The 12,292-nt window shown below is 41.2% G+C and overlaps 1 protein-coding gene across 3 annotated transcripts in view; it reads right to left on the bottom strand.

Moving 5' to 3' along the window:
* cryzl1 (crystallin, zeta (quinone reductase)-like 1) overlaps window positions 1–12,292 on the bottom strand; it is a 91,350-nt gene that overhangs the window by 45,420 nt on the left and 33,638 nt on the right. For all 3 annotated transcript variants that reach the window (XM_063050331.1, XM_063050329.1, XM_063050330.1), the window contains exon 4: window positions 7,608–7,680. In XM_063050331.1, coding sequence (XP_062906401.1) covers window positions 7,608–7,680 — 73 coding nt within the window. The remainder of the gene's footprint in view (window positions 1–7,607; window positions 7,681–12,292) is intronic.

Below are 12,292 nucleotides of genomic sequence, written 5' to 3'. Positions count from 1 at the left end.
GTCCCATCAGTCTATCCAACACCATTTTCTGCCTAATGTGAATTTTCTTCAGTTTCTCTGTTACCCTAGGTCCTCTGGCCACTATTACATCTGGGAGATTGTTTGTGTCTTCCCTAGTGAAGACAGATCCAAAGTACCTGTTCAACTTGTCTGCCATTTCTTTGTTCCCCATAATAAATTTACTGTTGCGACTGCTTCTTTTTACATTATATGTCAAAGACTTGGATGATGGAATTAATAGCTTTTTGGGCAAGTTTGCAGATGATACGAAGATAGGTGGAAGGGCAGTAGTTTTGAGAAAGTAGAGAGGCCATGGAAGGACACAGACAGATTAGGAGAACAGGCAAAGAAATGGCTGACAGAATACAGTGTCACGAAGTGTATGGTTTGCTAGAAGAAATAAAAGGGTAGTCCATTTTCTAATGGAGAGAAGTTTCAAAAATCTGAGCTACAAAGGGACTTGGGAGTCCTCGTGCAGGATTCCCTAAAGGTTAATTTCCAGGTTGAGTTGGTGGTGAGAAAGGCAAATGCAATGTTAGCATTCATTTCAAGAGGACTCGAATATAAAAGCAAGGATGTAATTTTGAGGCTTTATAAAGCACTGGCAAGGCCTGACATTGTAACCAGTTTTAGGTCCCTGAACTAAGGAAGGATGTAGTGACATTGTTGTAAGGCTTGTCATATGAGGAGCGTTTAATGGCTCAGGGTTTTTACCGACAACCGATTGACAGGTGGCACAATAGCCACAACTCTACACACCATTCTTACACATCTGGAGAAGAAGGAGGCTTACGTGAGAATGCTGTTCTTGGGCTACAGTTCACCATTCAACACCATTATTCCTTCCAGGCTCGACAAGAAGCTCAGAACTCGGCCTTCGCCCTGCCTTGTGCAGCTGGATCTTGGACTTCCTGTTAGATTGCTGGCAGGTGGTCAGAGTGGGCTCCCTCACCTCTGCCCCTCTGACCCTCAACACAGGTGTCCCCCCCCCGGGGCTGTGTCCTAAGCCCCCTCCTTTACTCTCTGTATACCCATGACTGTGTCACCACCCACAGCTCCAATCTGCTAATTAAATTTGCTGACGATACTACATTGATTGGCCTAATCTCAAATAATAAGGAGGCAGCCTACAGAGAGGAAGTCATCACCTTGACACAGTGGTGTCAAGAAAATAACCTCTCCCTCAATGTCGCAAAAACAAAGGAGCTGGTTGTGGACTACAGGAGGAATGGAGACAGGCTAATCCCTATTGACATCAATGGATCTGGGGTTGAGAGGGTGAACAGCTTTAAGTTCCTCAGCATACACCACACCAAGGATCTCATGTTGTCTGTACATACTGGCTGTATGGTGAAGAAAGCACAACAGCACCTCTTTCACCTCTGACGGTTGAAGAAGTTTGGTATGGGCCCCCAAATCCTACGAACTTTCTACAGGGCCATAATTGAGAGCATTCTGACTGACTGCATCACTGCCTGGTATAGTAACTGTACTTCCCTCAATTGCAGGACTCTGCAGAGAGTGGTGCAGACAGCCCAGAAGATTTGTAGATGTGAACTTCCCACTATTCTGGACATTTAAAAGACAGGTGTGTACAAAGGGCCCGAAGGACCACTGGGGACCCGAGTCACCCGAACCACAAACTGTTCCAGCTGCTACCATCCGGGAAGCGGTACTGTAGCGTAAAAGCCAGGACCAAAAGGCTTCAGGACAGCTTCTCCCACCAGGCCATCAGACTGCTTAACTAATGTTGACACAACTATACTTCTATGTTATATTGACTGTCCTGTTGTACATACTATTTATTATAAATTACTATAAATTGCACATTGCACATTTAGACGGAGACGTAGCATAAAGATTTTTAGTCCTCATGTATATGATGTAAGTAATAAAGTCAATTAAATTCAATACAGAAGAATGAGGGGTGACCTCATTGAAACCTATTGAACATTGAAAGGCCTTGATAGAGTGGATGTGGAGATGATGTTTCCTGTGATGGGGGGAGTGTAGGACCAGAGGACACAGCCTCAGAATAGAGGGGCATCTTTTTGAACGGAGATGTGGAGGAATTTCTTTAGCTAGAGATTGGTGAATCTGTGGATTATATTGCCACAAGATGCTGTGGAGGTCAAATCATTAGGTATATTTAAGACAGAGATTGATAGATTCCTAATTCGTTAGAGCATGAAGGGATATGGGAGAAGGCAGGAGATTGGGGCTGAGAGAGAAATGGATCAGCCATGGTGAAATTGTGGAGCAGACTTGATAGGCAAATGGCCTAATTCTGCTCCCATATTTTATGGGCTTATTTTTTTTTTATTTATCCCATGTACATCAAACCAATGAAACAGACTGAAATGCATTGTTTGCGTCCATGACCAACACAATCTTTGGATGTGCTGAAGGCAGTGCTTCCAGTGGCAATATAGCATGCCCACAACTTACTCACCTCACCTGTACACCTTTGGAATGTGGGAGGAAACTGAAACACCTGGAGGAAACTCATACAGTCAAGGGAAGAACATAGAAACTCCTTACAGACAGGGGCAGGAATGGAACTCAGGTCTTCTGATCACTGGCACTGCAAAGCATGATGCTAATCACTACACTACAATGTTGCCTTCAATGACATCTATTATTATTTGTAACACAGCACAAGCAGGAACTTATTTGAAACAAAACAGCTTAAAAGAACTGTCTTCCATCCCACCTACGACAAAAAGCTCAGTTTATTTATCCAGTAAGTCATACGGCTATTGTCTAGCAGTGAAACCATAGAGATTCCAACTATGCCAAACTTTCAAAATGCAGCAGAGTGTTGGGAAATCAAACAGGTCTTTGTAGTATGGGCAAGGAAAGAGGCAATTAGCCTGAATATGGGAGACAGAACCAGGGTAGGACTTGTAGAATGAATGTTAGGACCCTGGGGAGTTTTATGGAATCGAGGGACCTGGGAGTGCAGGTGCTGTCTTCGCTGTAAGCAGTGTCAAGGTAGACAGGGTGGCTGAAGAAGGTATTGACCACGATGGTCTTAATCAGTCAGGGCATTAAGTAAAGGAGTTGGGAAATTATTTTGAATTATATAAGACAAACAAGAGAAATTCTGCAGATGCTGAAAATCCAAAGCAACACACACAAAATACTGGAGGAATTCAGCAAGTCAAGTGGCATATATGGAAATGACCAAGCAGTCGACGTTTTGGACCAAGACCCTTGTTCAGGACTCCTGAAGAAATTGAGAGGTGACTTATTAGAGGTATCCACAATAATGTGCAAAAATCTTTGGTACATATATATAGTTAGGGTGCCTAAGACTTTTGTACTGTACTGTATATTGAATACAGGACCCTGGTGAAGGACTTTGTCAAATGCTGCACGCTGAATCATCTGCAGCTCCTCACTCAGTAAGACAAACGAGATGGTGATGGACTTTAGGAAAACTAAGTCTGCATTGCTCCCTGTTACTGTTGATGGAGAGAACCTACAAATACCTGGGGAGTGTACCTGGATGACAGACTTGAGTGGAAACCAAGACAGAGGCTGTGTACAAGAAGGGCCAGAATCGCCTCTACTTCCTGAGGAGATTGAGATCCTTTGGAGTATGCAGGCCTCTCCTTCACATATTCTACCAGTCTGTTGTCACCAGTACAATCTTCTAAGCAGTGGTGTGCTGGGGCAATGGGATCAATGTGGGTGATGCCAACAGGCTCAATAAACTGATTAGAAAGGCTGTCTCTGTTATAGGAGTCAAAATGGACACACTGGAGGCTGTAGTAGAACAAAGGACCTTACGGAAAATCCTGGCATTTCTGGAAAATGTTTCTCATCCTCTGCATGCCATCTTGGTTGAATAGAGGAGCACTTTTAGTCATAGACTAAGACAACCGCGCTGCTGCAAAGAGCGCGATACCAGGTTATTTTTACCCTTGGCCATTAGGCTCTATAATGTATCAACCTATAGCCGGAGAAGTGATGATCCCCTTCTGTTAGACTGTTTGAGGTAAAGATTTTAAAAGGACAACATCTTCATGTTAAGGGTGTTGCATATATGGAGTGAGCTATCAGGAATACTGGTTGAGGGAGGCACATTAGCGACATTTAAAAGACATCTACATAAGTACATGGATAGGAGAGGTCTGGAGGGCTATGGGCCAAATGCAGGAAGGTGCGCCCCAGCTCATTATCAGCATGAACCAGCTGCATCTAAGGGCCTGTTTCCATGCTGTATGACTACAATTCTACTCTTTTATATAGTTTTACATGATAATCATTCATGGACAGTTTGAGGGAAAATAGAACCTTATCACTGTAACTTGAAAATAGGAATTCAGATTAACAGAAAGCTCTAAGTGTAAAAACTGTTATTGATTAAAGAAAAGAAACATCACTGTGACATGCAACACACACACAGAAAATGCTGAAGGAATTCAGCATAGAAAGCAGCATGCATGGAAATGAATGAACAGTCAACGCTTCAGGCTGAGATTGGTTGTAAGCATTCAGTCTTTTGGAAGTAAAAATAGCGAAATGCTGTGCATTGTGGAGACAGCAAGTGATCTTTCAACAGAAAGGGAGATAGTTAGAGATGAAAGTTTTTAAAATGCAGCAAAAAAAAATGGGTGGCAATACAGAGCAAGAAAGAAGGCCTGTGATAAAATGGAAGGCAGAAAACATTAACAAAGAAAACAGGTGACAATGCTAAGTGAAAAGTGGTGATTTTAGAGAACAAAAAGGTAGTCTGGAGAAGAGAGTAGAGCAAAAATGTAAAGTTACCAGGGTCATGTAGGAAGACTGCTGGAAATCTGAATGAAAATGTCAAGAATGCCAATTATCTGTAATTGCTGGCTTCAAATATATGTAATGTGCCTATCTGGAACTCAATGTGCTGTTTCTCAAATTACATTAAGCTTTGTTGAGACAGTAAAGGAGGCTGAAAGCATGGGTCAAAATGGGAATAACATTACAATGAAAGTGACAGGTGGCTAGAAGTTTTGGGCTTACACTTGCGGAATGAACAGTGGGGTACTCAAAAGCAGTTACTCAGTTGTGTCCGTTCATATCAATGAAGAAAGTACATTGTGAGCAGCAAGTACGCTACACAAAAATGAAAACGGCAAATAGGTTAGGAAGTGAAAACAAAGGGAATTCTATCCAGCGAGAGGAGTGAAAGCAGAAATATGGAGAGTCAAGTGTTACTTTTGCTGAGCTTGCTAATGTATTATAGAAGGGTGGTGAGCGTGTGGAATGAGCTGCTAGCAGGAGTGATGGATGTGCGTTCGATTTCAACATTTAAGAGAAACTTTGTTATGTACAGGGATGGAAGGGATATGAATGGCTATGGTCCAGCTGCAGATCAATGGGACAGCAGAATAACAGTTTGACATGAACTCGATGGGCTGAAAGGCATGTTTTGGTGCTGTATGACTTTGAAGTTCATGTCATCAGAACAGATATGAGAATGGAGTGTTTACAGGTGTTGGTGGGAAGGCATGAAGTTATGGCATTTGTGGGTATCTGTAGACTTGTAGTGGACAATGATTGCTCGCCTATCCTGAATATAGGAGAGGAATCAGAGAAGGATGAGTTGAAGGCAAGAACATGACAGAAATTATAATCGATTTTTATTTCTGATGTCCTTGAATAGTTTGTCCTTTTGTAAGTCTTTGTGCTCCATATTGTACTTAATTATATAGTGAAAACAAGAGTTGAAAACTAAGGTTTAAATTCAAAGAACATCTATTATCAAAGTATGTATACATTATACAATCTTGAGATTCCTTTCCTAACAGGCAACCAAGAAACAAAGTAATCCAAAAGAACCCATTTAAAAAAAAGACCATGAAACACCCAATGTGCAGAGAGAAAAAAAAATAAATCATGCCAGCAATAACCACAAGCAAATAGTGTTCTAAATTGAAGTCCACAAAGAGAGTCCAACAGACATAGTTTAGCGCAGAACCAAGTAAATGTTGCGGAACAGTGAGCTGAACTGGCCTGTCCCTCGACTTGGGCCCCAACACCCAGACCTTTTCAATCTGGCCCAGTGCCTAAATCGATGTCCAAACATCGGGCTCAATCACCTTGATACGCTCCGAGGCCTGGACTGCTTCGATTAGGTCTGTTCCTGCCCTTTCCAATTTGACATGGCGCTTAAATCTTCGTCCAAACATCTGTTTCAAATGCCTCGATACACTCTGGTGTCTGGATTCTGCTGCCTCAATTCGGCCTGTACCTGACCTTTCTGATTCAGCACTGTGCTTAAGTCAATTGACTCTCAGTTTTTTTTTTCTCTCAGTGAATTGTCCGTTGCCGCATTGAATTGCCTCCAAGTCCAAAGGGAAGTTACAGATTATTACTTGCAATGATAGTTTGCCAGAAAAAGTGTGATTAACAAAATATTCTTTTTTTTTTCCCTTGTTTTCTTAGCCACCTGCCAGAAGGTGCTGAGATTCACCAGTGCCATCTTCAACTGGAAGTTGTCATTGGCCATTCCACATTTTTATAAGGTCAGAAAGTGAGTTGATGACCAAAGTGGGTGTGGAAAAGCAAGGTGAGGTGGGGCGGAGAGAGATCGAAGGAAGGGGGTTGAAGTAGCTGATCACTAAGCCACAGTCCATTGCAGCCAAAAAGTTCTACTTTAACTTCATCAGTCCACAGGACTTGTTTCCAAAATGCATTAGGCTTGTTTAGATGTTCCTTTGAACCTTTTGAATAGAACTTTTTGGCCGCAATGAGCAAAGGTATGTTTGGAGAAAAAAAAGGGTGAAGAATTTCATGAAAAGAACCCCTCCCCAACTGTTAAGCATGGGGGTGGATCGATCATGCTTTGGGCTTGTGTTGCAGCCAGTGGCATGGGGAACATTTACTGGTAGAGGGAAGAATGAATTCAATTACATACCAGCAAATTCTGGAAGCAAACATCACACCGTCTGTAAAAAAGCCAAAGATGAAAAGAGGATGGCTTCTACAACAGGATAATGATCCTAAACACACCTCAAAGTCCACAATGGATTACCTCAAGAGGCGCAAGCTGAAGGTTTTACCATGGCCCTCAAAGTCCCCTGACATAAACATCATCGAGAATCTGTGGCTGGACCTCAAAAGAGCAGTGCATGCAAGACGGCCCAAGAATCTCACAGAACTAGAAGCCTTTTGCAAGGAAGAATGGGCGAAAATCACCCAAACAAGAATTGAAAGACTCTTAGCTGGCTACAGAAAGCGTTTACAAGTGTGATACTTGCCAAAGAGAGTGTTACTAAGTACTGACCATGCAGGGTGCCCAAACTTTTGCTTCGGGCCCTTTCCCTTTTTTGTTATTTTGAAACTGTAAAAGATGGAAATAAAAAAGTTTTCTTGCTTAAAATATTAAAGAAATGTGTCATCTTTAACTTTATGCCTTTTGGAAATCAGTTCACCTTTTACTTACTTAGATATTCACAGTAACAGAGATTTTGACCAGAGGTGCCCAAACTTTTGCATGCCACTGTATATATGCAGTGTACTGTAAGAGCTAAGTGATTTTTAAAAATAAATGCCAAGCACTACCATTTTCTGGATAAACCCTTGACCATCAGGGAAGGGATAAAATAAGATTACAAACTTACCTTCAATTACTATGCCAGCAACTTCTCTTCCAATTGGTAAGAAATTTTTCTGCACTTTTAACTCAGCCAGCAGCTAGATATAAAATTAATGTTTTAATAACAAAAAGCGATCAGTTGATGTTTCTCACTTTCCAAAGAATATTCTGAATGTTTTACACAGAGATATTTATATTTTGTTAACTAGGAGCACTGGATAAATACTTTTAAATTCACAATATGCATCACTACGCAGAAAGATTTTATAATTGAACAGGCATTTCAAAAAGCAGGCATGGACACATTGGAGTGCAAGGTTACCTCGCACTATGTAATTTAAGAATTTTAGGTAAAAAGAAATCAAGATTCCAGTACAATTGCCAGACAAGTTTGCAAGAATTTGGACTCCATTTAACTCTTCTGGGTTTAAAATAGGTTTAAGTTGGATTACCCCAGAAATTAGTACTAGGTCTACGTTTTTCCTTAGTATAGGTAATTTGGATTTGAACAAAAGGAAGACAAGTCAGAAGTCTGCTCATAATCAAAAAATTGGAATTTAAAAGGAAAAGATGAGTAAGAAGATTGTCAGGAGTAAAATGCAAAAGCAGAAACAAAATGTGGTGTTTTACAAATGGAAGACTAGAGTATAAATGTCTGTCTGTCTGTCTCGGTACCATATCCAATGTGGATTTTTGTGACTATCGTTCTCCATATAGATCTTTCCTTCGTTTTTTTGATGTCTTCCATAGCCACCTGGCTATGCTTTTGATGTGCATAAGCCGAGGTCTTCCTCTGGGTTTACTCCCCTCAATCTTTCCAGAGAGTATGAGTTTTTCTAGTTCACCTTTCCCCATGATGTGTCCTAGGAATCTGAGTTGTCTTTCTTTGAGAACAAATACATTTTTAAAAAAGCAAGTATGCATTTGCTTAAAACATTGGGAAGCTATTGTTACAGGACTAAATTTGCTGCAAAGTGTAGTGGATATGGCCCAGTCCATCATGGGTAAAGCCCTCCTCACCATTGAGCACAATGACACGGAGCACTGAAAAGCAGCACCCATCATTAGGGACCCACCACCCAGGGCATGCTCTCTTCTTGCTGCTGCCATCACGGAGAAGGCACAGTAGCCTCAGGACTCATACCACCATGTTCAGGAACAGTTATTACCCCTCAACCACGAACAAAAGTGGTTAACTTCACTCAGTTTCATTTGCCCCATTACTGAATGTTCCCACAACCTATGGGCTCACTTTCAAGGAGATCCCATCTCATGTTCTTGATATTTATTATTATTTATTTAATTTTATATTTGCACAGTTTGTTGTCTTTTGCACACTGATTGAATGACCAGTTGGTACGGTCTTTCATTGATTCTGTTATGGTTATTATTCTATAATGGATTTATTGACTATGCCCACAAGAAAATGAATCTCAGGGTTGTACATGGTGACATATATACTTTGATAATAAATTTACAAACCCTATTTCCAGAAAAGTTGGGATATTTTCCAAAATGCAATAAAAACGTATCTGCGATATGTTAATTCACATGAACCTTTATTTAACTGACAAAAGTACAAAGAAAAGATTTTCAATAGTTTTACTGACCAACTTAATTGTATTTTGTAAATATACACAAATTTAGAATTTGATGGCTGCAACACACTCAACAAAAGTTGGGACAGAGTTAAAATAAGATTGAAAAGTGCACAGAATATTCAAGTAACACTGGTTTGGAAGACTCCACATTAAGCAGGCTAATTGGTAGCAGGTGAGGTATCATGACTGGGTATAAAAGTAGCGTCCATCAAAGGCTCAGTCTTTGCAAGCAAGGATGGGTCGTGGCTCACCCCTTTGTGCCAAAATTCGTGAGAAAATTGTTAGTCAGTTCAAAAGGAACATTTCTCAACGCAAGATTGCAGAGAATTTAGGTCTTTCAATATTTACAGTACAGAATATTGTGAAAAGATTCAGAGAATTCAGAGACATCTCAGTGCGTAAAGGGCAAGGTCGGAAACCACTGTTGAATGCGCGTGATCTTCGAGCCCTCAGGCGGCACTGGCTAAGAAACCATCATGCTACTGTGACAATTATAGCCACCTGGGCTCGGGATTACTTCGGAAAACCATTGTCACTCAACACAGTCCGTCGCTGCATCCAGAAATGCAACTTGAAACTGTATTACGCAACGAGGAAGCCATACATCAACTCTACGCAGAAACGCCGGCGAGTTCTCTGGGCTCGAGCTCATCTCAGATGGACCGAAAGACTGTGGAAACATGTGCTGTGGTCAGATAAGTCCACATTTCAGCTAGTTTTCGGAAAAAATGGGCGTCGAGTTCTCCGTGTCAAAGATGAAAATGACCATCCAGATTGTTATCAGCAAAAGGTGCAAAAGCCAGCATCTGTGATGGTATGGGGGTGCATCAGTGCCCACGGCATGGGTGAGTTGCATGTATGTGAAGGTACCACAACTCTGAGGCGTATATTAGGATTTTAGAGAGACATATGTTGCCATCAAGGCGACGTCTCTTCCCGGGACGTCCATGCTTATTTCAGCAGGACAATGTCAGACCACATTCTGCACGGACTACAACAGCGTGGCTTTGTAGACACAGAGTGCGTGTGCTTGACTGGCCTGCTGCCAGTCCAGATCTATCTCCTATTGAAAATGTATGGCGCATCATGAAGAGGAGAATCAGACAACGGAGACGACGGACTGTTGAGCAGCTGAAGTCTTATATCAAGCAAGAATGGACAAAATTTCCAATTGCAGATCTACTACAATTAGTATCCTCAGTTCCAAAACGATTAAAAGGAAAGGTGATGTAACACAATGGTAAACATGCCTCTGTCCCAACTTTTGTTGAGTGTGTTGCAGCCATCAAAGTCTAAATTTGTGTATGTTCACAAAATACAATTAAGTTGGTCAGTAAAACTATTGAAAATCTTTTCTTTGTACTTTTGTCAGTTAAATAAAGGTTCACGTGAATTAACATATCACAGATTTTTGTTTTTATTGCATTTTGGAAAATATCCCAACTTTTCTGGAAATGGGGGTTGTACTTTGAAGTTGAACTTCTGGCATGTCACTATGGAAATAATATGAAAACCATACAAAAAGGCATGGTTTAGAGTCAGCAGGTCTCAAAAATGTATTTCTATTGGCTAATCTTTGGAGCACATATCACAACTATTAATTTTTCACATAAAGGTTATTAAAATAGATTTTTTCTTGATTAGCACAACTATGATATACGTTGCTAGCTACAAATCACTTGAGAAGAACTTAAAGTCGTAAGATATAGTTGCAGTATCAGGCCACTCACCTCATTGTGTCTGCTCTGACATTCCATTGTGGTTGATTTATTAGCCCTCTCAACCCTATTCTCCTGCCTTCATTCCATAATCACTGATGTCCTGACTAACCAAGAACCAAGCAACCTCTGCTTTAACTACATACAATAACTTGGCCTCCACAGCCATCCATGGCAATGATTCCACAGATTTACCATGCTCTAGCTAAAGAAATTCATTCTCATCTCTGTTCGAAGTGGACATCCTTCTGGTCTCAGTCTCACCCACTATAGGCAACATCCTCTCCACATCCACTCTCTCTATGCCCTTCAATATTTTATAGGTTTCAATGAGATCCCCCCCTCCCTCATTCTTCTAAACTCCAATGAGTACAGACCCAAAGTCATCAAATGCCCCAAGTACATTAACTCTTTCATTCCCAGAATCATTATTGTGAAAGTCCTCTGGACCCTCTCCAATACCCGTAGACCTTTTCTTTGATAAGGGGCCCAAAATTGCTCACAATACTCCAAGGGCTGTCTAATAAATGCATTTTAAAGCATTACATACTTGCTGTTATATTCCAGTCCTCTCAAAATAAAGGCTAACATTGCATTCGCCTTCCTTACCATCCTGCCTAAATCCAACATAAGTACTCCCCAGTCCCTTTGCACCTCTGAGTTTTGAAATTTTCTCCCTGTTTAGAGAATAGTCTTTGCCTTTATTCCTTCTACCAAAGTGAATAACCATACACTTCACTGCACTATATTCCATCTGCCACTTCTTTGCCCATTTTCCCAATCTGTCCAAGTCCTTCTGCAGACTCCCTGCTTCCTCAACATAACTTGCCATTCAACCTCTTTGTATCATGCGCAAACATGACCATAAAGCCATCAAAGCTCTGTCATCCAAATTGTTAGCACATAACGTGAAAAGAAGTGGTCCAATACCCCTGCAGAACACCACTAGTCACCAACAGCCAACCAGAACAGGCTCCCTTTATTGCCACTCTGCCTCCTGTCAAGAAGCCAATATTCTATCCATGCTAATATCTTTCCTGTCATATTACGGGCACCGATCTTGCTTAGCAGCCTTATATGCGCCACCTTGTCATAGGCTATCTGAAAATACAAGAAACAACATCCACTGATTCTACTTTGTCTGTCCTGTCTGTTATTTCCTCAAAGAATTCCAACAGATTTGTCATGCAAGATTTTCTCTTAAGGAAACCATGCTGACTTTGGCCTCCTTTGTCATGTACCTTCAAGTATCCTGAAACCTCAGCCCTAATAGTAAATTCAAACATCTTCTCAACCACTGAAGTCAGGCTAACTGACCTATAATTTCCTGTTTTCTGCCTCCCTCCATTCTTGAAGAGCAGAATGACATTTGCAATTTTCCAGTCCTCTGG

Source organism: Mobula hypostoma, chromosome 6 (assembly GCF_963921235.1).
Source record: "Mobula hypostoma chromosome 6, sMobHyp1.1, whole genome shotgun sequence".
Taxonomy (NCBI): Eukaryota; Metazoa; Chordata; class Chondrichthyes; order Myliobatiformes; family Myliobatidae; genus Mobula; species Mobula hypostoma.
This window is presented reverse-complemented; position numbering and strand designations above follow the sequence as displayed.